The sequence below is a fragment of the Crinia signifera genome, chromosome 4 (genome assembly GCF_055691185.1).
Source record: "Crinia signifera chromosome 4, ASM5569118v1, whole genome shotgun sequence".
Lineage (NCBI taxonomy): Eukaryota > Metazoa > Chordata > Amphibia > Anura > Myobatrachidae > Crinia > Crinia signifera.
This window is the reverse complement of record NC_139220.1, coordinates 230822914-230845549: the sequence shown is the minus strand read 5'-3', so window position 1 is coordinate 230845549 and position 22636 is coordinate 230822914. Positions and strand designations below refer to the sequence as shown.

Genomic DNA, 22636 nt, shown 5'->3' with positions numbered 1-22636 from the left:
ATTAAGTTTTATTTTTTAGTGTGTCCTTTCTACATACTCAAACACATGTATATGTCTGTTTTTAATATGTGTGTATGTTTATTAAATTTTTACATTACTAAGAAACTGTCATTCTCAGAATTATTTGAGAAACAAGCCAGCGCTGGTATACTTTTCTCTTATCCGGTATATTTTCTGGGGACTGACTACCCCCTTACTAGCTGCTGTTAGCAAGCGCACCTTACTACCACATATTTGTCTAATTTCACAAGGCTGTCAGGTGAAATGGGAGTGCTATTGAATAGCTGTAGGCTAATTGAATTCCCCATATATAGAGCTAGAGCTACTTATCTGTGATTATCATAGTTACATGTGTCTTTGTTTTATAGATCCTGTCTGCACAAAAGGATTTGCGAGATCCAGAGGCACGCAGTGTGAAGGTACAGTTACCTACATGTGCAGGAAGTCTTACACTCCTAATGATCTATATATGGGAATAAACTAGTTTATAAACCATACAGTTTACCATAGTTTATAAACCATACAGCCCCCCCCCCCCCCCCAGCAGGTGGACGTATGTGCACATGCCTCCAGCAACACTGTATGAGCACACATCTATATATTGCCTCTCACTATACATATGTACACTGCCCCTTACATACTGTACATATATATGCACTGACGCTCCTATTTATACGTATTTACATACATACACACACACACTGACACTCCTATTCATTAATACATACTGTACATGCACTGATGCTCTCATTCATTCATTCATTCATTCGTTCATACATACATACATACATACATACATACATACACTGCCACTCTTATACATACATACATACATACATTCACACATACAGTACTACATACACTACTGCTCCAATTCACACACATATACACTGCTTCCATACATATATACATATATCAATAGTAAAAATTGTGTTCTGTGCCTGTGATGTGGAAGCATCTCTGTGTGGTTTTAATAATAGATAAAGGGGTTAATCGCAGAGCGCTGTATAAAAGAAATGCAATACCAATTAAAAAATGTAACAAATAGTAGCCTCCCCATTCTGGGGCCTCTCCTGCCCTGCAGAACTTGCCGAGTGAGTAGCGTCGGCAACATGTCAGTAACTAATGATTCAAAATTAAGAAAAACTTTTTCTAGAGGGTGTAGGGGAATGCTCCCCCCCCCCCCCCAAGCCCCCAGACCCCATAGCAGCTGCATCCCCTGCACCCACTATAGATATGCCACTGCAAAGGTCCATATTACATTGTAGCTGTGTTGTTCCATAAGAATGCAAAATAAATCCCCAGTTAGGCAGACCCTAAAATAACTTTACAATGTATAATACAATACCTAATTGATGCTGAAAAAAGTATTTTACCTTATGCATTTAAAAAAAATGTACATAAAATGTTAATTTCTTCTTGGAGCTTGTGCTCCTAATGAAATGAATCCAGCATCGGATGGCCAAAACTCGAACGATTCAGCATAATGAACAACTAGATACTTCCACTGACGTATGGACAGCACAGCTCTTCCCTGATGTCAGGTCTCCAAAGACCCTTGTTTTGTACAAGAGAGGGTTCACTCCCCATGACCCAACACTTTGGCTCTTGCTTTTGTCATATGTTCACCATGACAAACTGTTACACGCCTTGGAACAAGCTTGCCAAAGTCAACACTTATAAAAAAGGGTGGTCCCCTGTTCTTTTTGCACTCTGAATCAGAACTATGCAAGAGTGTTGAATTGTTAGCCTAGTGCTAATGCCCGCTTCCAGATGACAATGAAGTCATTGTAGACACTATGTGGCTGCATGGCAGTAATAAAGCAAAAGGTCGTCTTCTTCAGCAGTGATGTGTTGCAGACATCATTAGAACTCCTTCCTGCTTTGATGTCAATTTTTTTTATTACAGCTTATAACAGTTATTTAAAATACCTTCTGATATGTTACATTACTGCAGAAAGTGAACGCTTTCATTTTTTTTTCTTTTATGCCTGTACACTGCTCAATACACTGTACAACATAACATATTGGGTTAAATGTGTGATGCTTGGAGAAGTGGTATTTATCCCCATAAAGCACATTGGGGCAGATGTATTAAGCCTTAACAAGAGATAAATGCAAGGGTGATAAAGAGAGATAAACGTCCAGCCAATCAGCTCCTTACTGACTTTTTTCAAACACAGCCTGTAACATGGCAGTTAGCAGGTGATTGGCTGGACGTTTATCTCTCCTTATCACCCTTGGGTTTATCGCTTGTTAAGGCTTAATACATCTGCCCCATTATGTGTAAGGTGATATTGTACAAGCCAATCAGCTACAATATGTAAATTCACAGTTAGAAGCTGATTGGCTGGAGCATTATCACCTTGCACATAACGTTCTTTATGGAAATATATAACACTTCTCCAAGCTTCATACATTTACTATATTGTTATATGCTTCATGTAACAATACTGCATTGATCATGGAATCCTCCCATTTTACATGCAGCACAAACAGTGGGATGATCTGCTCATTCAATTCATCAAACAATAAATTGAGTGGATTTGAAACTACATACTATACAATGGTCATTGTAATGCTACGCAGATCACAACAGTGTCCAATATATCATATAGTGTTACCCAACTTAATCAACATGTGGAACGTATGTAGGTTAGATGGCCATCAGGTTGCCTATTACTGCTAGGGATCCGCACTGCCATATAAGTACTAGGGTTTAATGTTTATTACATGTAAATTGCAACTTAATTCAATATAGGCAGGGCTATTTTTGTGCAGGCTCTAGCAGGAACTGTGGCCCTTATTCTAGTTCACTCTTTCTGACAAAATATTTCTTAGATGGACAAAACCATGTGCACTGCAGGTGAGGCAGGTGTTACTTGTGCAGAGATAATTAGATTTGGGTGGGGTTTTACACCTGCCTCACCTGCAGTGCACATGGTTTTGTCCATCTAAGAAATATTTTGTCAGAAAGAGTGAACTAGAATAAGGGCCACAGTTCCTGCTAAAGCCTGCACAAAAATAGCCCTGAATATAGGAGTTTGCTGAAAGACTTAACTAAGGGCCTTATTCTGGTCTGTGCGGCCGGAGCCGAATATGCGGCCAGGACCGTGCGTCCTAAACCCCGCCTTCCGTACGGATCGCTCACTCCGTCCGAATGCGGTAAGCCGCTGACCGCACGGAGCACGAGTGGATTTCTCATGTATACACCTCCTCCATCTCTGGGAACCTCCTCCATCTCTGGGAACCTCCCCCATCATTCGATGGTCGCATACCATCGAATGCAGGACCGAGCGGTCAGGCAGCTCCCGCGAGCTCAGACCACTCGGGCATTTCTCCGTGCAAAAGCAGGGATCTGGGCGGGCAGCTGACATCCGGCAATGTCATATGTCTGCCCCCTACACGTGCGTCACGGCCGCATTACCATACGTACGCCCAGCGTTTACATGGGAACGCCCATGAAACGTGGGGCGTATGCATATGTTATTGAGGCCAAACAGCCCTTCACGCCCCTCTCCACCCCCTGTTCGTAGTGTAAACAAATTATGCGGAATTTGGACGTATGTCCCTTTCGCACATGCGCAGATATGCCTCTGCACATGCGCAGACACAAAACATCGGCGGAACGAACGCACGCGGACATATCCGCACCAACCAGAATAAGGGCCTAAGTGTAAAGCATAATCTGATTGTGTTAGTACAATAAGAGAACCCAGTCGTAGGTCTTAGTTGCCCTTTAATTTGTTGATGGTGGCCCCACATGTGCAATGCAGAGAGCTAAGTGCCTTATGGGAATTACACCACACCCTTTTCTGAAGGAAGCATGATTAATGGTGATATTTGTATTGCTTTACTAATGCAACATTCATTTGTTTTGGTTGCAGATGTTAACGAGTGTGATGTGTTCCGTGGACTGTGCACCAATGGTCAATGTGTTAACACACTGGGATCCTTTGTCTGTCAGTGCCCCACTGGGATGACGCTTGATTCTTCTGGACGCACGTGTCTTGGTATGAGATCACAAACTTTGCAAAATGCAAATACACACTAAAAACATTTGTTTAAATACATTCCAACATCTCCCTTGTGAATTTCAAATAACAATGATATAATTCAAGGAGGATACTTACACTTTTGTAATGAAAGATCAGTGCTGTCAGAAAAAGATTTTCAGTCCCAGTATTACAGCTGGATTCCCAAGGTTGAAATACAATACAGGCAAGTAGTGAGATACAAACGCCCTGGACTGCATCAGAATCTGCTTAGGATATGGTGATATACTGTACATGTTTTGCTTCTGTACACAGCTTCTTTTTAAAGAGATAAGCAATTGTGATAAAGTGCCATTATTTTAGCTAACAATAAGAAAGTGTTTAACATTTCTTTGTATAATGCATAACAAAGAGTAGTATCATAACATAGAATGGAAAATAGTGTAATACACTTTTCAATGGTAATCACAAAATGGATGTAAAGATACAGTAATGCTTGTGTTATATTAAAGTATATGAAGGAACTTTAAGCTGATCACACATAAGCTGAACCTGCTGTTTGGCCCGATTATTCGATAACATAAATAATATTGAATCTAGTATTGTATTAAGCCTAGTACACACAGGGGCGACTTCAGCCCCGTGCTGAGCGGTGTAGTTTAGCACAGTCTCTGGTGAGAACACTGGCGATCCCACTAGATCTTGACTACACGTAGTCAAGATGTAGTCAGGTGATGGTGACATGCAGGATCGCACATCCTGCATCGCTCTGGGGCATACACACGGAGCAATCCCTGCTTAATTTCTAATCGATCTGGACAGACCGCATAGAAATATGGCTAAAATAGCCCCATGTGTATGAGCCTTTTAGTGCAGGCATGTCCAACCTGCGGCCCTCCAGATGTGCTAAAACTACACATCCCAGCATGCATTGCCATCATTCTAGCATTCACTAATAGCCAAATTGTGGCAAGGCATGCTGGGATGTGTAGTTTTAGCACATCTGGAGGGCCGCATGTTGGACAAGCCTGCTTTAGTGTGTATACAATCCTTGGAGCACAGTTTGATAGGTGTCACCCACTAACCATGCCTGTTAATCCTATCCACAGGAATTAAAAATGAGTGGTGAATTTGCAAACATCCAATCACAAGCTGTTCTCTAGTGTTCTCACCTGATAGATCACCTAATATTTGCACTAGCCAATGACTACCAGAAAATTATCCGGCTTCCTCAGGTGTATGCGCATCTGTGTCTAGGCCTGCATGTGTTTCTAATTGCAAAAAACCACCCTTCCGGCACCTGACCTATGTTACGGTGCCATTCCTTCTGCATCATGCCTTTCCAGACACAGGTTTGTGAAAGTACTAGAATCACACGAATCTGCACCAGGGTGTGTGTGTGCACCCATTTTTCTGGGAATGTAAAAATATGCTACTCTAGCTGGTGTAGTACTAACACTGAATCACACAAATAGACTTTCACACTAATGCCACTTTAATAAATATATATTGTATAACATTTTGGATTGCAAGCAGCCAGCACTTGTAAGCAGTTTTTTGCTTTATCCTTTTTATCAGACATCCGTTTGGAGACTTGCTACCTAAAACATGAGGATGAGGAGTGTTCCGCAGTTATTGCTGGTCGCCACCGGATGGATGCTTGTTGCTGTTCTGTGGGGGCTGCTTGGGGATTTGACTGTGAGGAGTGTCCATCTACAGGAACTCCTGAGTTTGAAATTCTTTGCCCCAGGGGACCTGGCTTTGCACCTAAAGAGATAACACCTGGCAAAATCATTTCCAAAGGTAAAAGTCTAATGGTTTTATCTGTGCGGAAGCAGGGATGCCCCTAGCCATTACTTTGAATTATTATTATTATTTTATTATTATTATTGCTATCTATTATGTATTTAAGGTTCTGTGTACTATGAAGTGATATTTTTTTAATCAGGTCGTTTTTTAAAGAGTTTTTCAGATATAAATAATGCCCAAAACAAATCAGCACAAACAAGTAATAAATAGATAGATAGATCGGGGTGCTTGGGCCCCTTTGTCAAGGTGCAGAAGTGAGTGAACATTATTATCAGTTTTAGAAACTGATAAAAATATGTTACTAAGAATCGTGAAGGCCAAGATTTAGAATAAGGAAAAACAACATGATAAAGAGAACAAACAGAAGATGATACATTATGAAAGCAAGATACTTATAAAAGGGTGAAAGCAGACCACACAACCATGTTCTGGCAATTATAAGTTTGGCCAAGTTGGAGAGAAAGAGAGTACACTTACAATATTCACTTACAGCACAGAGTATTTTATTGTAGTGTTCCTCAATGCCAAATAGAGAGAATAAGGGGAGCATTGGAACAGTTATTTGAATATTTGCCCAAATCTGAGTCCAAAAGGCGAAAACAATATTGCAATCCCAAAGGAGCTGCCAGAACCCAGAATATTGGGAAAGCATGAGATGCAACTGAGTCATCTTGTAAGTTGGTACAATGGGGAGTGGTATTCCCTGAGGAGAATGTAATAATACATACATACATACATACATACATACACAAGAACTTGTCTTTTTAGTGAGCCAATAACCTGCTCCCCAGTACAAGATAATGTAGACCTGCCCCCTAGGGCTCAATAGAAGAAGATAATTAAAAGGGTCAGGAAACCCTTTTTCAATTGGGCACACCCAACATGGTGCTATTGAAGGTATCTATAAAAGATGCATGAGAAAGATAAAATGTGTCTGCAAGGGCACAAAAAGATATAAAGTTACATCAGCCAGATGTGGTCGATGCTGAGCGTATCAGTTCAGAGGAGGCAGCTTTAAACCATAAGGGAGTACAGTACCTACAAGGATTGTTTTTAATCATTCAAGTCAGTCTACATGAATTTAAAACAACATGTTGCCTGTCTAAACTGTAGGTTTATTGTCGGGTAATAAACACAGTTCTTTTACACTTTGCGCAAAATAGGTTATAGTTACGCCACCCGTATGTAAGATGCCTCTAAGTACGGCTTTCATAGCACTGCTGCTTACAGATTGCTGATCTTTGCCTTTTCTTTTAGACATTAATGAATGTAAAATGATCCCAAGTCTGTGCAAGTATGGGAAATGCAGAAACACTATTGGTAGCTTCAAGTGCCGATGTGATGTTGGCTTTGCCCTTGACGCTGAAGAAAGAAACTGCACAGGTAACTAACTATTCATTGATAGGACCTACCGTATAAATGCAATATGCTGCCATTCACAATTCAACCATGCTGTGTCTTTATAGATATTGATGAATGCAGAATATCTCCTGATGTTTGTGGACAAGGCAACTGCATTAACACTCCTGGAGACTTTGAGTGCCACTGCTTCGAAGGCTATGAAACTGGATTCATGATGATGAAGAACTGTATGGGTGAGTGCTGCTCATTGGTTTAAAGCAATGGTTTAGACAAATCAAAGACCTTAGAATTCACCGGAAAATATCTAGTAGACAATAAATAGAATAGTAAAAAGCTTTAAAAATCATGTATAATAACACCCAAATTACATATAATCAATTCAGTAATATTACTGTTGCTGATATATACAACTTTTAATTGCTTATACTACAAAAAACATGTTCTGTAAAAGAGGATAAAATATCCTTGTTCTAAAATAGTCCTAAAAGCAAATGTTAAATAGTCTATTATAGTCTATAGAAAGACTATACAAAATATATACTATACATTTAAAAAATAAATAAAGACTAAACATTACAATCCCACAGCCTTTATTGTGTAATATATACTTTTTCATGCTAATGTACAGAACATATTGGCATAGTTAGTAGTTCGTGTTCTTGGCATATCAGCTCTACTTGCAGTTTGTGTTGACAAGGGAGGATATGAAAATTGACACTTGTCACCGTAACATTTTCTAAAATAAGTGGCATTGTTAATTAGTAATGATATTGAAGAAATATAATACAAACATAGGTCATTTACACAAGAGCAAGAGTTGCCATCTTTTAAAACCACGTCTCCTTGTGTTAGAGTACACAACTTGAAAGAAAATGACACCTTATTTATTTTATCGTTCTTTCTATTGTAGCGATAGACTTAATTCCACAGTTTGAATATATTTTATAAGAAAGTGTCCCTTCTTGGAATGAACATCGTTTTAGCAGAATATTGAATATCCATATATGTGCAGTGGTAGAAATCCAGGTTCAGTCCCTCTTTCAATATTCCATAAACATGACCCCACCTCCTGACCTTATTAGAAATATAGAACGATGACATAGGAGTAGAGGAAGGTTCAAGGTTTAGCAATTATATTGAGCAAATATTTAGGGTGTAAGCATAATGGATTTATAATTTTAGCAAATTAGTCCCTAATAGAGTCCGGATTACAATTTTAAAGTCATTTAGATTTTCACTGCAAAAAGATTACTTTTTTAGTCACAAATTGAATATAGATATGTTAATGCCACTCTCCCATAATCACGGGAAACGTAATATAACTTTAAAACAGGGCTATCTTAATGTATAGGTAGATTGGGTAGCTGCCCAGGGCCCCATGATTCTAGGAGTCTTCAATAAAGGGTGGCTGGGCCACTCTACCTGCCTTCACTCGTGCAGCCAGACAGTGAATAGCTGTCAGCATGCTGACTGGTGGATGGCTGAAGCTACTCACCAATCGGAGTGCAGCATTCACTACCTGCCTCCTAGCCTGCGGTGCAGACATACAGTCAATGGCTGTCAGCAAGCTGATTGGTGAATGACTCAAGCTATCCACCAATGAGAGTGCTGACAGCCATTTATTGTATGGAAGTATGTTGAAAGCAGTTGAACATACTGAGAGATGACCACAAAAAGGGTGGGTTACGAATGTACTGTAGTTATTTATTCACATGAATGGATATGGAGGGGACCCAGTGGATTGTCCCTCCCCAAAGCCCATGCTTTTAAGATGGCCTGTATTAAAAAAAAAAAAAAAACTCAGTGCACTGCTGTAATGTTTGACCATATTTAATTTCCCCTTTTCACCACATTATAAAATAACCCTATTTATGTCACATCAAGTATATCTAGGAAGAATTAAACAAATTACTGTATATTATAGTTATTGAATTCTAACATTTAACCACTCCCACATGTATACAATAGGTCAGATATTTTTTATTCAGTTTTTAACAAATAAATCACACAAACGTAAAGTTCAGAATATTAATAACACTGTGAAAGAAAGGTATTTAGAAGTAAGATATTATTATAGTACATTTATTTAAGAACCACCTTGGTCTAAACTACAAAATGAGCCTTGATATCTGGATGGGTAACTTCATAATGTAAAGGTAATGATGTTCTATATCATTTTATGTTACTATGCTGTATATACAGATGACCTACAATGTTCCATTACAGTTTTGTTATCCTCTAAATGATCTATTTTATGAGATTGTGCCTTCATGTTCCTTATAACATTCTATGTGTTTTAATTACAGATATTGATGAGTGCGAAAGGAACCCACTCTTGTGTCGCAATGGCATCTGTATCAACACAGAGGGAAGTTTTAAATGTGAATGTCCTCCTGGGCATGAAGTATCAGCTGATGGTTCCGCCTGCATAGGTATGTTACATACACTGTGATACAGTTCTCTTTATCAAGCAATACATATTGTTTTTTATTAATAAAACAGTCCAATCATTTGGTTATAGTAATGTAAAAATATGTATACAAATAGCTTTGTGACCTTCCAGCAATTGTTTATTGGTTTATTTTACCTGAATAAAATAGCTTTGTGACCCTCCAACATTTGTTTATTGGTTTAATTTTTTGAATGGATCTGCAAGGTTTGAGACTGTGGGAGTTCTATTTCAGATGGGATGTTGCTATGGGCAAACAATCAGTCTATCTATTATCTTCTAGAGCAGTGTTTTTCAACCAGTGTGCCGTGGCACACTAGTGTGCTTTGAGCTGTTCTCAAGTGTGCCCCCACATCTAGAGATGCCCAAACCCATTTACAGCCACCACCAGTTCAAATGTTATTTACTGGTCTCTTCTTTTCATGTAAAGGGCCAATGTATTTTATTTTTTTTACCTGTGGGGATCAGTGTGATTGTTTTTAATGTGGGGGCCAATAGGTTTGTTTCTTTCCTGTGGTGGCCAATGTGTTTTGCCCTTTGGGGATCTTAGGGTGTGCCTTGGCAATTTTCCAAACAGTCCAATCATTTGGTTATAGTAATGTAAAAATATGTATACAAATAGCTTTGTGACCTTCCAGCAATTGTTTATTGGTTTATTTTACCTGAATAAAATAGCTTTGTGACCCTCCAACATTTGTTTATTGGTTTAATTTTTTGAATGGATCTGCAAGGTTTGAGACTGTGGGAGTTCTATTTCAGATGGGATGTTGCTATGGGCAAACAATCAGTCTATCTATTATCTTCTAGAGCAGTGTTTTTCAACCAGTGTGCCGTGGCACACTAGTGTGCTTTGAGCTGTTCTCAAGTGTGCCCCCACATCTAGAGATGCCCAAACCCATTTACAGCCACCACCAGTTCAAATGTTATTTACTGGTCTCTTCTTTTCATGTAAAGGGCCAATGTATTTTATTTTTTTTACCTGTGGGGATCAGTGTGATTGTTTTTAATGTGGGGGCCAATAGGTTTGTTTCTTTCCTGTGGTGGCCAATGTGTTTTGCCCTTTGGGGATCTTAGGGTGTGCCTTGGCAATTTTCCAAACAGTCCAATCATTTGGTTATAGTAATGTAAAAATATGTATACAAATAGCTTTGTGACCTTCCAGCAATTGTTTATTGGTTTATTTTACCTGAATAAAATAGCTTTGTGACCCTCCAACATTTGTTTATTGGTTTAATTTTTTGAATGGATCTGCAAGGTTTGAGACTGTGGTAGTTCTATTTCAGATGGGATGTTGCTATGGGCAAACAATCAGTCTATCTATTATCTTCTAGAGCAGTGTTTTTCAACCAGTGTGCCGTGGCACACTAGTGTGCTTTGAGCTGTTCTCAAGTGTGCCCCCACATCTAGAGATGCCCAAACCCATTTACAGCCACCACCAGTTCAAATGTTATTTACTGGTCTCTTCTTTTCATGTAAAGGGCCAATGTATTTTATTTTTGTTACCTGTGGGGATCAGTGTGATTGTTTTTAATGTGGGGGCCAATAGGTTTGTTTCTTTCCTGAGGTGGCCAATGTGTTTTGCCCTTTGGGGATCTTAGGGTGTGCCTTGGCAATTTTAAAGTCCTATTTAGTGTGCCGCAAGGTAAAAAGGTTGAAAATCACTGTTCTAGAGCCTTGATGGCTAACCTTGACACTCCAGATGTTTTTAAACGACACATCCCAGCATGCTCTGCATCAGATTTAGCATGGCCAAAATAGCAAAACTGAAGCAGAGCATGCTGGGGTGTGTAGTTTAAAAACATCTGGGGTGTCAAGGTTAGCCATGAAGGTTCTAGAGGGTGCTAAATAAATTAGAAGTAGATTCTGATTGGTTGCCCATAGCAACATCCAATCTGAAAATAAATAAATAAAACCCTGTGAGTGGGATCCCAGAACATGGTACTGATCAGAACTGCCTCTTGTATGGGTCTCAGTACAAAGACACACAGGTGGAGATTAAATTTTCGTTAAGGTGCCCATTAATATTAATGGGCCTAAAAGCACCAGGTTTAGCAGTGCAAAGTAGCTAGACCTGTCTGAAGAAGTGCTTAGGCAGCCAAACCATCATTATGCGCTAAAACGACAGACTTTACACACACATTCTCACAACTCAAGAGGCACAAGAAGAAATGTTTCCCCCATGGCTATAGGTGTCCATACTGTCACAAGTGAATTGCTTCAGTAGGAGCCAATTAATATACAGTAGATCCCTAATTGGGGCACGCAGGACAATTTAGTCACCCCTACAGATTCTGGAGTTCTCAGATTCAATGTCAAACTGACACTTCAAGTCCAGTGACAATGGTACACTGATACTTAAGTTACCAGAACAACGGCTGATTGACACATTGGGTATCAGAACACACATTTTTGGACCTAGAACACTCTCTCACAAAAACTTGGGGCCCCAGAATAATGGCAGACTGACACATTGGGCCCCAGGACAATAAGACACTAATAATTGTGGTCCCAAAATTAGCAGACATTGGATCTTGTAAAAATGACATACATGGTATCCCAAAATAATTGCATATTGACCCACGAGGGCCCAAAAGTAATAGAGTGTGAGAATCAGAAAGTGAGAGATTTCGGGAGAGTTTTCCCATGTTTTTAAAGCAGCAATAAATTACATGCCAAAATCGACCTGGTTTTTCAATGTAAATGATTGCCGCTAAAATAATTAGGTAAAACTTTCCAAAAAAATCTCTCACTTTCTAATTCTCACACCATATTACATTTGGCACAATGTCTCAAAATAATGGCATACCGAGATCAATAGCTTGCTGACACATGGGGTCCCTATACAGACACATTTGGTCCCAGATTGAAGATATACTGACCAATGTGTTCCTTGAAAAATGGTGTACTGACACATGAGGTACCAGAATATTTATTTACTGACACATGAAGTTCCAGAATAATGTAATACTGACACATGGGGCCCCAGTATAAAGATATACTGACACCTAGTACCAGAACAATGGCATACTGAGGAATATATATTTGTTGTACTTAATGCAGGGGCAGCTGTGGAAGTTCTAAGATGCCACTTCCACACTTTCACTTGAGGGGCTGGAAAGTGGGCATTGGTGGCCTAGTGTGTTTGGGGTTGGCAGTAGCTTGATGTTTTGCCTGGGGTGCTGATAAAAACTACACTGGCCCTGTGTACTGACACATGGAAGTACGTTTACTAAGATTGGGGTTCTGTTGAAGATGGGATATTGCCCATACCATATTCTACTTCTTATTTATTTATTTATTTATTTATTTATTTAGCACCTTTTAGAAGATAATCAATAGATGTTGAATGGTTGCTACGGGCAACATCCCATCTTCAATAGAATGCCCATCTTTCTAAATGTACCACATGGGTCCCTAAAACAATGGCATTCTGAGACATGGAGTACCAAAATAATGACACATTGACATATTGGATCCCAGAATAATGGCATACTGACACATGTGGTCAAAGAAACAAAGACATACCGACACATGGGCACCCAGAACAATGGCATACTAACCCAAGGGCTCCCAGAATAGTGGCATACTAACCCAAGGGCTGCCAGAATAGTGGCATACTAACCCAAGGGCTCCCAGAATAGTGGCTTACTGACCCATGGGGCCGCAGAAAAATGGTGAACTCACACAAGGGGTCTCAGTACATGGGGTCCCAAAACAATAGCATACTGAGACATGGAGTCCCAGAATAATGGCTTACTGACACATTTGGTCCCAGGCTAATGGCTTACTTATAAATGGGGTTCCAGAATATGTAATACAGACCCATGAGATCACAGTATAATTTCGTTCTGGCTCATGAGGTCCGAGAACAATGACATCCTGATACATCGAGTACCAGAATAATGGTGTACTGACACATGGGGTCCCAGAATAATGGTGTACTGACACATAGGGTCCCAGAATAATGGTGTACTGACACATGGGGTCCCAGAATAATGGTGTGCTGACACATGGGGTCCCAGAATACTGGCGTACTGACACATGGGGTCCCAGAATAATAGTGTACTGACACATGGGGTCCCAGAATAATGGTGTACTGACACAAGGGGTCCCAGAATAATGACATACTGACACATGGGTAACCCAGAATAATGGCATACGTTTATCTAACGTGGAGCTCTCTGGCCCATAACCACCAACGTGATTCTCTTTCATGAATTTTCAATATAAAAATTAGATTATAGATCGCTCAGCACACATTGCTGGCACATCGCTGTGCAGCGCTGTGTGCTGAGCGATCCTTGTAAGGGGGGGTTTGATCCACATCAAGCATCATGTCATTAATCCCCTGAAGGACATCATAATTAAATATTAACTGTCATAACAGAGGCTGTTTTCATACACATGTGAATGTTACGCAATACATTTCTTACATTGAACCAGATTGTGTTTTAGATTTAAAGGCAATTTCCAGTCAGACTGACAGTTAGAATGATGTTGGTTACTGAGTCCATAGTTTCCAACAGTTTTTATTTATTGCTAATCGTATGATAGGAAACTGCTGTTATTTCCCCTTATTGATTTATGTTAAGGATTATTTATGCTCCATAACTATGTAGGGATTTATTGTATATGTTCCATGACTGCATACAAAGTTATAGAATAAAATAAAAGGAGTCTTGTATTTTTAGATGGCATTGGGCCCATCCAGCTAAATGTTACTGTTGTTCAAGTTATGTCTTTTTATCTGGAGTCATCTGTCGTGATAGATGTAATGGCTGCCATGATCTAACACAAACTTGCCTGTTTCCTTTTAGATATCAATGAGTGTGAACTTGGTATGCAGTTGTGCAGATATGGTCGATGTATAAACTTGATCGGTACATACCAATGCGAATGTGACCATGGATATCAGCAATCACCTGATAGGCTCGCCTGTGTTGGTAAGTGTTTGTTACTATTTCTTCGCACACCTCTATAGGCTGCAGAAGAAAAATCTGTCGTGCTTGTGGGAACGAATTGCTGAGGTCCGAGCACCAGTTCCTCACAGCCATTGCAATAGTTGTGTTTCTAAGTCAGTGAAATGTGGATCAAACGTGCTCTATGGATTGTCCCAGCATATACAGTATAGTGTTCTTTTTGGGTGGTATATTTCTTCTTAGATACTGTACTTTCCATGTTGCTATCCAGTATTGTATGCCACCATCTGTTATGTTGCACCTCAGATGTGACGAAATGTGTATAGATGATGAATTGTACACTCACTGGTTCTTCTTGCTGTTTATAGCAGATAATCCATATGCTTCGATGGTGTATTCTGGCCAAAATAAAACCCAAGAAATTCAAGATGTAATAATTAAAATGCAAAACACAATTTTTACTAATTAAAAATGGAGAAATGATCTTACCTCATAGATGAATTTGTCACATTGGCCCTTATTCTGGTTGGCTTGCAAAGCAGCATTATTTTGCTGCTTCGCAAGCCTGGTAGCACCACCCACCTTTAGCCCAGCATCCGCTATTCACCTATTTTCCCTGCAGCGCTACCAATGGATGATTTGCATATACATCCATTCACAGACTTGCGTGGTTGCCCAAAATCATTAGAATTATTTCTGAAGTGTTCGCTAATCTAATTCACTCTCTGGTTATTTAGATTAGTGATGCCCTGCTCCGTGAACAGCATGGGCAGCTGGCATCCGGTGACATCAGCCGCCAGTCCCCGGAATGCAGGAAGCCACCCCCGTTCGCTTCGGGACACCCAGCTTTTTCCTGGGCGCACCCAGAATTTTTGTGGGTATTCCCAGGAAACGCTGCGAATGCCCCCTACCCGCCTCCTGTATGCCCACCCCGCTGTGAGCACCTCAGAGACTACACAAGCCTCTGAGGGTGCCCGCAGCGAAGACCTGCATATTCGCTTATGACCATGCGCAGATCTTCTACATCGGTCCCCGTTGCGAATTCTCAACGGGGCGAACCAGTTAGAATGAGGGCCATAATCCACTCAAATTGGGAAGAAGGAACCCCAGGTATCCTATTAACTGCAGTGTCTTTTCCAAGAAGAGCTTAAGTAAGACAAACTCTTGCTGCTCAGCATACTTGACAGCGGCCACACAAAAGTGATGTGATTCGCTGTAATATGGCCGCTGTACCCTTGATATTGTCTGTTATACTTTCAGTAACAGTAGAGGCATATAAAAAGAATATATTATTGTAACTAGTGTGTTGAAGTAGCGTACCATGTTCTCTAGCGTCTCATCACAATTTGTGTGTAAACACTCTTTACTTTGTTTTCAGATATTGACGAGTGTGAGCGTTTCAATGGAGGGTGCGATACAAACTGTACAAACTCGCAAGGAAGTTATGAGTGTAGCTGCTCAGAAGGTTATGCCTTAATGCCGGACCACAGAACCTGTATCGGTAAGACTCGTTCATATACTTATCTTAGCGTTCCATGATTTGTGAAAGTATTACCTGTACCGAAAAACAGATTAATCTTTACCTGGACAGGCAGTATGTAGCATTCCTTTTTGTAGTCATGTAAAACTATCCCAATCAATGGGCCTTATTCAGGTCCTCCTGCATTAGTGGCATATGGCGCCAAGTACCGATATTTGGTACTTTGGACATGTGCCCCATCGTATTGTACATGTGCAGAGTAAGTCACACTACAGCTTCAGACTGATTGACAGTTTGATGCCGTTTAGGCCGGCGATGGCCTCCATTTCACAAAACAGTGACATGTCACCACCATTGCTGGGGAGGGGCGGGGCCAGGATCTACATCTGATTACACAGATTTCTTGGCCTCTTTGTTGTAGCCGTGGTGCCCAGTTTGTGTGAACCCATGAGTCATATAGTGGTATGATGCCTCCTACTGCATTACCATGTTAGAGCTATTGCTGCTGCTTCCATGTAAGCTGGGGTGTACAGAGTCACGCTGAGCCCCAGTAATAAATGGGCAGCGTGGCCTCAACTGGGGGCATGCTCCATAGGGGATGCCACTGTAATCCAGGGGGACACACTTGCTTATGTGAAGCGGGTCTATCCTTCTCAGCCGGCACCATCTTCCCAGTGATAGTTGGGAAAATGCAAACAAACAAAGAAAAAACAGTCCCCAGGCGCTACCCAACACCTTCTGCCAAGCCTTCAAATTAGGACCACCACACAGTCCTTTCCAACGACAATCTCCACAAGAAATCAGGCAAGCGGCGATGGCGGTTGTTCTTACACCAATTTATCTCTCGCAATCATCATATATGTGGAAGAGAAAAAAACAATACAATGTCTAGTACATCTACAATTTAGATCATACTAAAAAATGGATATATGATGGGCCCAGAAAATGCGTACCCTCACTCACGTAAAGAAGAGTGAGAACCTGTGCATAAAGGTATCTTTAGCCTGGGTCACTTCGTGGTGTTAGCGAAAGTTCCCTCCACCAGATTATATTAGATGGACGTACCGTACTCACATACAGAAGTCACAGTCCACAACGGTTGGCACCCCTCTCCACCGACACGTTTCGATAGATACTCCTATTTCGATAGGTCCTTCACAAAGATAGAAGTACCTATCGAAACGCCTTATGGGCCTTATTCAGACCTGATTGGAAGGGGCCAAATTCGACCCCATTCCTATGATGGGGAGTCCGAGCTTGTGCATTTATGCGCATGTGCAAGCCCCGGTAGCGGACGGCTTCAGTGAGTTTCGCACTTGCCACTATTCACACTTGCTGATCCCGTTCTCTACAGAGGGGGCAGGCGGGGTGGACACCGGGCCAGTGTAGGGGAACGCCCAGCGTTTTATGGGAGTCCCCATAAAAACGCTGGACATTCCCATGGAATGTGTGCTTGGGCTGGCAGCTGACATCACATAACGTTAGCACCTGCCCCATATTCAGCCATCTTGTCCTTCGCAAAAAAAAATCATTCGATGGTTGGCGACAATCTGATGATTTCTGTGCCCTTCGGCTGCTTAGGAGAGGATGTGTTCTCGATCACATCACCTCGCATGTTACCGAGGGAAATGCGGATGGCGCTGGCAGCGCATGGGAGGAAGTAGTTTGTCAGGGCTGCCTAGCGAGCGGGTCTGAATCAGGACCCATATACTCTAGGAAAAAAATTCTAGATGTACAGTACTAAGCTTCAGCAGGAAAATGATTTGTGTGTTAATTTAAACTAAGTACGATCATTCTATGACCTCCTAGCAATGAAATGAAAGTAGATATTTTTGAAAGCATTTTCTTCAGTTAACCACCCGATGACCCAGATTGGTGTGAGGTGAAGCAGCTGCGTCTTCTGCCAAGATCAAGCCTTCCGCCTTATAGTCTATTTACAAGAACATAGATTTATTGTGCAAATACTGACAACCTTTCTTCTCTATTTGGAATGGAATGCTGAAGCTAGAACAAAACAGGCCTCAATTGGCTTCTCAGTCTAACTATTTATAAGAGAAGGCAATATTGTTTAATCCGTATTTTCATCCCTTTAGTGCAGGTGGTATATTTCAGTGATCCGTGTCCTACCAATCCTCTTGGGTTCTCTCTATGGTAATATAATATTCATCAAGACCACTTACTGTCAGTACGAATAAGCAAGTAAAATAGTGGCAAATAAAATGATGCAGTCAATTCCAGAGAATTCATTTTATGACCCTTACCCAAAATGATTCACTGGGCTGATCCACTACATAGGTACCATGGATACGGCACAATTACACCCACAGACACAGACTTTGGGAACCCCATCATAGATCCTCCCCATCCTTAGAGACGTTAGAACATAAATGAAGCATTTAGGGTTTTGCTGGATGTGCTTTCTTTGTTATTTGAGAGTTTGCCACCTAGTGATGTACCAATGTCCTATAATTGCACAAGCTAGAGATATTGTTTTTCACAAGAGACCAGCCCAGCAAACCCAATGTGGCTTAAGGCCATCTGGTCAAACAGTCTTTGGACTAAAAGAATGTTGGCAAATTAATACCTAATATGTAGCTATGGGCGTAGCGGGGAAGTTTGTGCTACAGCACATGGCAAAGTCTGCAAGTAATGAATTACTGACCAGCTTTCATTAGTGTGTGGTCATTTTTCTATCTCTATTGGTGGAAAGTTAAAATATCCTCCCCTCCTTCAGAGTATCTTTTTGGAATGATCTAACTGCACCCCAGCTATACTCCCTCGTGTACTGAACAGAGTGTAAATTAAGCAAAGTTATTAATTATTTAAATAACAACTACATGTAGGAAAGCACTTTACAGCGATTCATTGATCATTTACATCAGTCCCTCTCCCAGTGGAGCTCCCAACCTATATACCTCACCCCATAGGCAGACTATACCCTACAAGTATACCTTTGTGGTGTGTGAGGAAACCAGAAAACATGGAGGAAAGTGACACAAGTAAGAGAGAACATATAAACCCCACACATATATAATTGGGTCAGTAATCAAAACCATGACCTTAGAATTGCATGTTTATTTGCACTTAAAAGGCACATAAATAAAATGTCGACAGGTACAACATGTCATCAGGCATAATATCAGCTTGCAAAATGTGGACAGCCAGCATGTCAGCAGGTATATAATGTTGACACACAGTTTCAAGACTAACCCAGAACCCTAAGATCTCTGTTGTCCATATGTTGACTGTGGGCTCATTCAGAGATATACACATAACCAAGGGTTTGCGCATACCTCTAATAGTTGTTTAACTTCACTCATGGAGGACTCGTACTTGACATGTGCAGATCATCTACAGTAGTTCAGGTTTAAAATGTTGTATGCCACTATTTACTATAACCAAGGTCTGTATTTTTAAAGTGGAAATCATATACTGTACACGTCAAACCCCACCCAGATTTGCCACGTGCAGTAGATTATTGCCACTTTAATAATATATGCATACTCACACAACGTCCCTCACAGAATATTCAAATTCACTCAAGGTCTAATGTCAACAGGACGACCATGCCGACATACTCAGTGACAACTGATAAATACTCTCCGGAATAATCAGAACTGTTGTGATATATAAGACAACACATGTCACCTTACTGTGCAGTAACTAATGTATTTTATACATTTAGTATTAATATTCCGGTATACCTTTAGTTACAATTGTAGAGTTTAAGCTTTAGCAAAACAAACAAAAAAAAAAACGTTTTATCCTGTTACAATTCATTTGTGTTTTATTCTATTTAGATATTGATGAGTGTGAAAACAATCCAAATATCTGTGACGGAGGACAGTGCACAAACATACCTGGAGAGTACCGCTGCCTTTGCTTCGATGGTTACATGGCATCTATAGATATGAAGGCTTGTCTAGGTAACTTACTCTTTCAGATATGACAGATCTCTCAGACTTTTGTGTGTTTGCAATGCCCACAAGTGTTGTCTAATACCTGTTGCTTATGAGCATACCGTCACATTGCAGTCCAGTCAGCTGTTGTAGAAAGGTGCTGCGGGTTTGCCTGGTAATGACGCACGTGTGCCTGCTTTACATTGGAAGCCCATATCCTGGCAAATTAGGAAACGAGTTATTGCAAGACGGCTTCCCTCTGAAATATATGCAGCACGGAATAGCATTTTGTAATATACCATGCACAGGGATATTTTAGATACATTAAAGGAATGTCTCAGAATATGATATTTAATCAGTTTACAGTCTCATTAAGAAAGAAAAAAAGAAAGAAAACAGAGGATGTGGTCATTAGGCAATTACAGGCATAAAATATGTATTTGGCAAATACACACAAATTAAGTAATACACAAAAACAACATAAATTTTAGTGAATATATGTTAGAATATACAAACATAAGGGAATGACAGGATTAAAAACCCTAATAGAGATTATTAGACAATGCCATACAGCTACATTTATCTACCTTATGTTTTAGCCAGAAGTTGATTGCTGTCAGAACGGGCAGGTGACCATTTCTGTCCTGTCTGGCAGACAAGTGGTTGGAATGGATCCATCGTGATCTTACAGAGACCCATCCCCGGCAGGTTTGCATGTGCCCCTGTGTATGTGTGACTTCCTCTGTTTGGAAGCCTTTGCTTTGTAGAGACACTACTGTGTGTTTCATTGCTCACACCCTATATAACAAGTGTATTCTGTTTCAGATGTTGATGAGTGTGAGCTCCATTTAAACATCTGTCTAAGTGGAAGTTGCGAGAACACCAGAGGCTCATTCATCTGCCACTGCAATCCCGGCTACTCTGGCAAGAAAGGAATCACCGGATGCACAGGTAACAAGCTGTATGCAGTAACAGTAGCTCTATTTCATGAGGACTTTCCAGCTTACAGTACTGCTGGATCATCTGTACATTAGGTACTTATGTAGTAACTGGGCTGCCGATTTTTTGATTGTATGCCTTAAGTTAAGGCATACAATCAGATGCGATGCGATGCGATATCGCATCGCATCGCATCGCATCGCATCCGATATCGGATGCGATGACCCGATTTTTCCATAGGAATCAATGTTAAAATGATTCCTATGGAAAAATGGGTCCTTTTCATACCCCTACTATCCAAGTGGGCATGGAGTTGGATATAAACCTGTGGCGAGCGTAGCGAGCCACCGAGCCCGAAGCGTGGCGAGCGAAGCGAGCCCCGCGAGGGGACGGTATTCGTCCCCTCGCGGGGCTCGCTTCGCTCGCCACGCTTCGGGCTCGGTGGCTCGCTACGCTCGCCACAGGTTTATATCCAACTCCATGCCCACTTGGATAGTAGGGGTATGAAAAGGACCCATTTTTCCCATTGAATTCCATGTTAAAATGGACTCAGTCCATTTTAACATTGATTCCTATGGAAAAATCGGGTCATCGCATCGCATCGCATCGCATCGAATCGCATGGTCGCATGCGATGCGATGCGATCTCCCGATCCGACCCGATTTAGAAATCGGCAGCCCAGTTACTACATAAGTACCGTACATTATTCTGTCACTATCTGAAATGACACAGTTATTATATACTAAGTCTATTATACTAATTTAAATAAAATATGTGACATGAGCATTGTCTTCAGAATGCTGTCAGCCATTCTGGCATTTGTCATTTTAAACAGTACCCTAGAACATCTTACAGTATCTTGCATCAGTCTGGGGATGTAGAGGAAGGCTGAATCTAAGTGACAGGCTGGCAGCACTCTATACAAGGCTAAATGACCATAGCCACTGTGTGCACCCAGCTCAGTCAGTGCTTGCATAGCATTCAGGGCACACACAGAGTGCCATTGTGAGACTCTGGACATGTGGATGACACAGATATTAAACTGATTGTAAGATTCATTCGAAGAGCTTTGAACACCTGTAAATATTACTTGTTGTCTTGCTAACACCCCAACAGTTTACATTGTTAACATGTCTAACCTGTTACTGGTATATGATGACATTTTCTTATTGGGAAATATTTATGATCATGAGTGCTGTTCTGTAAGGAGCGCTGTCATTACCTTTTCCCTCATCTGGTGTTCTCATTTTCCTGTGCACCTTCATGAGTGTGGGAAGGAGTGAAGGAAGATACATCACAGCGAAGTTCCTTCATGCACTTCAGAAGCAGATTGCAGAGAAATGCATCATCCTCATAGTCTCTAATAAACTTACCTGTACTATAAGAAGGCTAAATAGTGTCTATACAGCCGCAAACTCATGATTGCAGTATACAGTACAAAGTATTGGCTGGCAAGCAAAGATGAAAGTCAGGCTGATCTAGCAAAATATTAATTGAAGGACACGTACATGCCAAGAAAGCAAAGGCGCATGCAGATGGATAGACCCTTAGTGGAGCTGTGGAGATTAGATTTGCCAGTTCTGAAACCAATGCCACCACTAGATAAATACTCCTCCCTATGTCTGCCTGTTGACATGAGTACAGTGAGTTCATTGGATATGTTCCCTTTTAATGTTTGGGAAGCCTAGCAACAGGAAGAATTTAAACTCGGTTTCCTTTATTTTTCCTAGAAACTGCACTGCAGCCCTACACTGTGGCTTTCTGTGCTAAAGTTTAGAGATGAA

The 22636-nt window shown here is 40.8% G+C and overlaps 1 protein-coding gene across 4 annotated transcripts in view; it reads left to right on the top strand.

The window, feature by feature from the left end:
• Positions 1-22636, top strand: part of FBN1 (fibrillin 1) — a 228663-nt gene that overhangs the window by 152529 nt on the left and 53498 nt on the right. For 3 of the 4 annotated variants that reach the window (XM_083183934.1, XM_083183935.1, XM_083183936.1), the window contains 10 exons: positions 369-419; positions 3888-4013; positions 5574-5798; positions 7062-7187; positions 7271-7399; positions 9473-9598; positions 14433-14558; positions 15913-16035; positions 19815-19940; positions 20739-20864. In XM_083183934.1, the coding sequence (XP_083040060.1) occupies positions 369-419; positions 3888-4013; positions 5574-5798; positions 7062-7187; positions 7271-7399; positions 9473-9598; positions 14433-14558; positions 15913-16035; positions 19815-19940; positions 20739-20864 (1284 nt within the window). The remainder of the gene's footprint in view (positions 1-368; positions 420-3887; positions 4014-5573; positions 5799-7061; positions 7188-7270; positions 7400-9472; positions 9599-14432; positions 14559-15912; positions 16036-19814; positions 19941-20738; positions 20865-22636) is intronic. The other variant, XM_083183937.1, reaches the window with a different exon arrangement.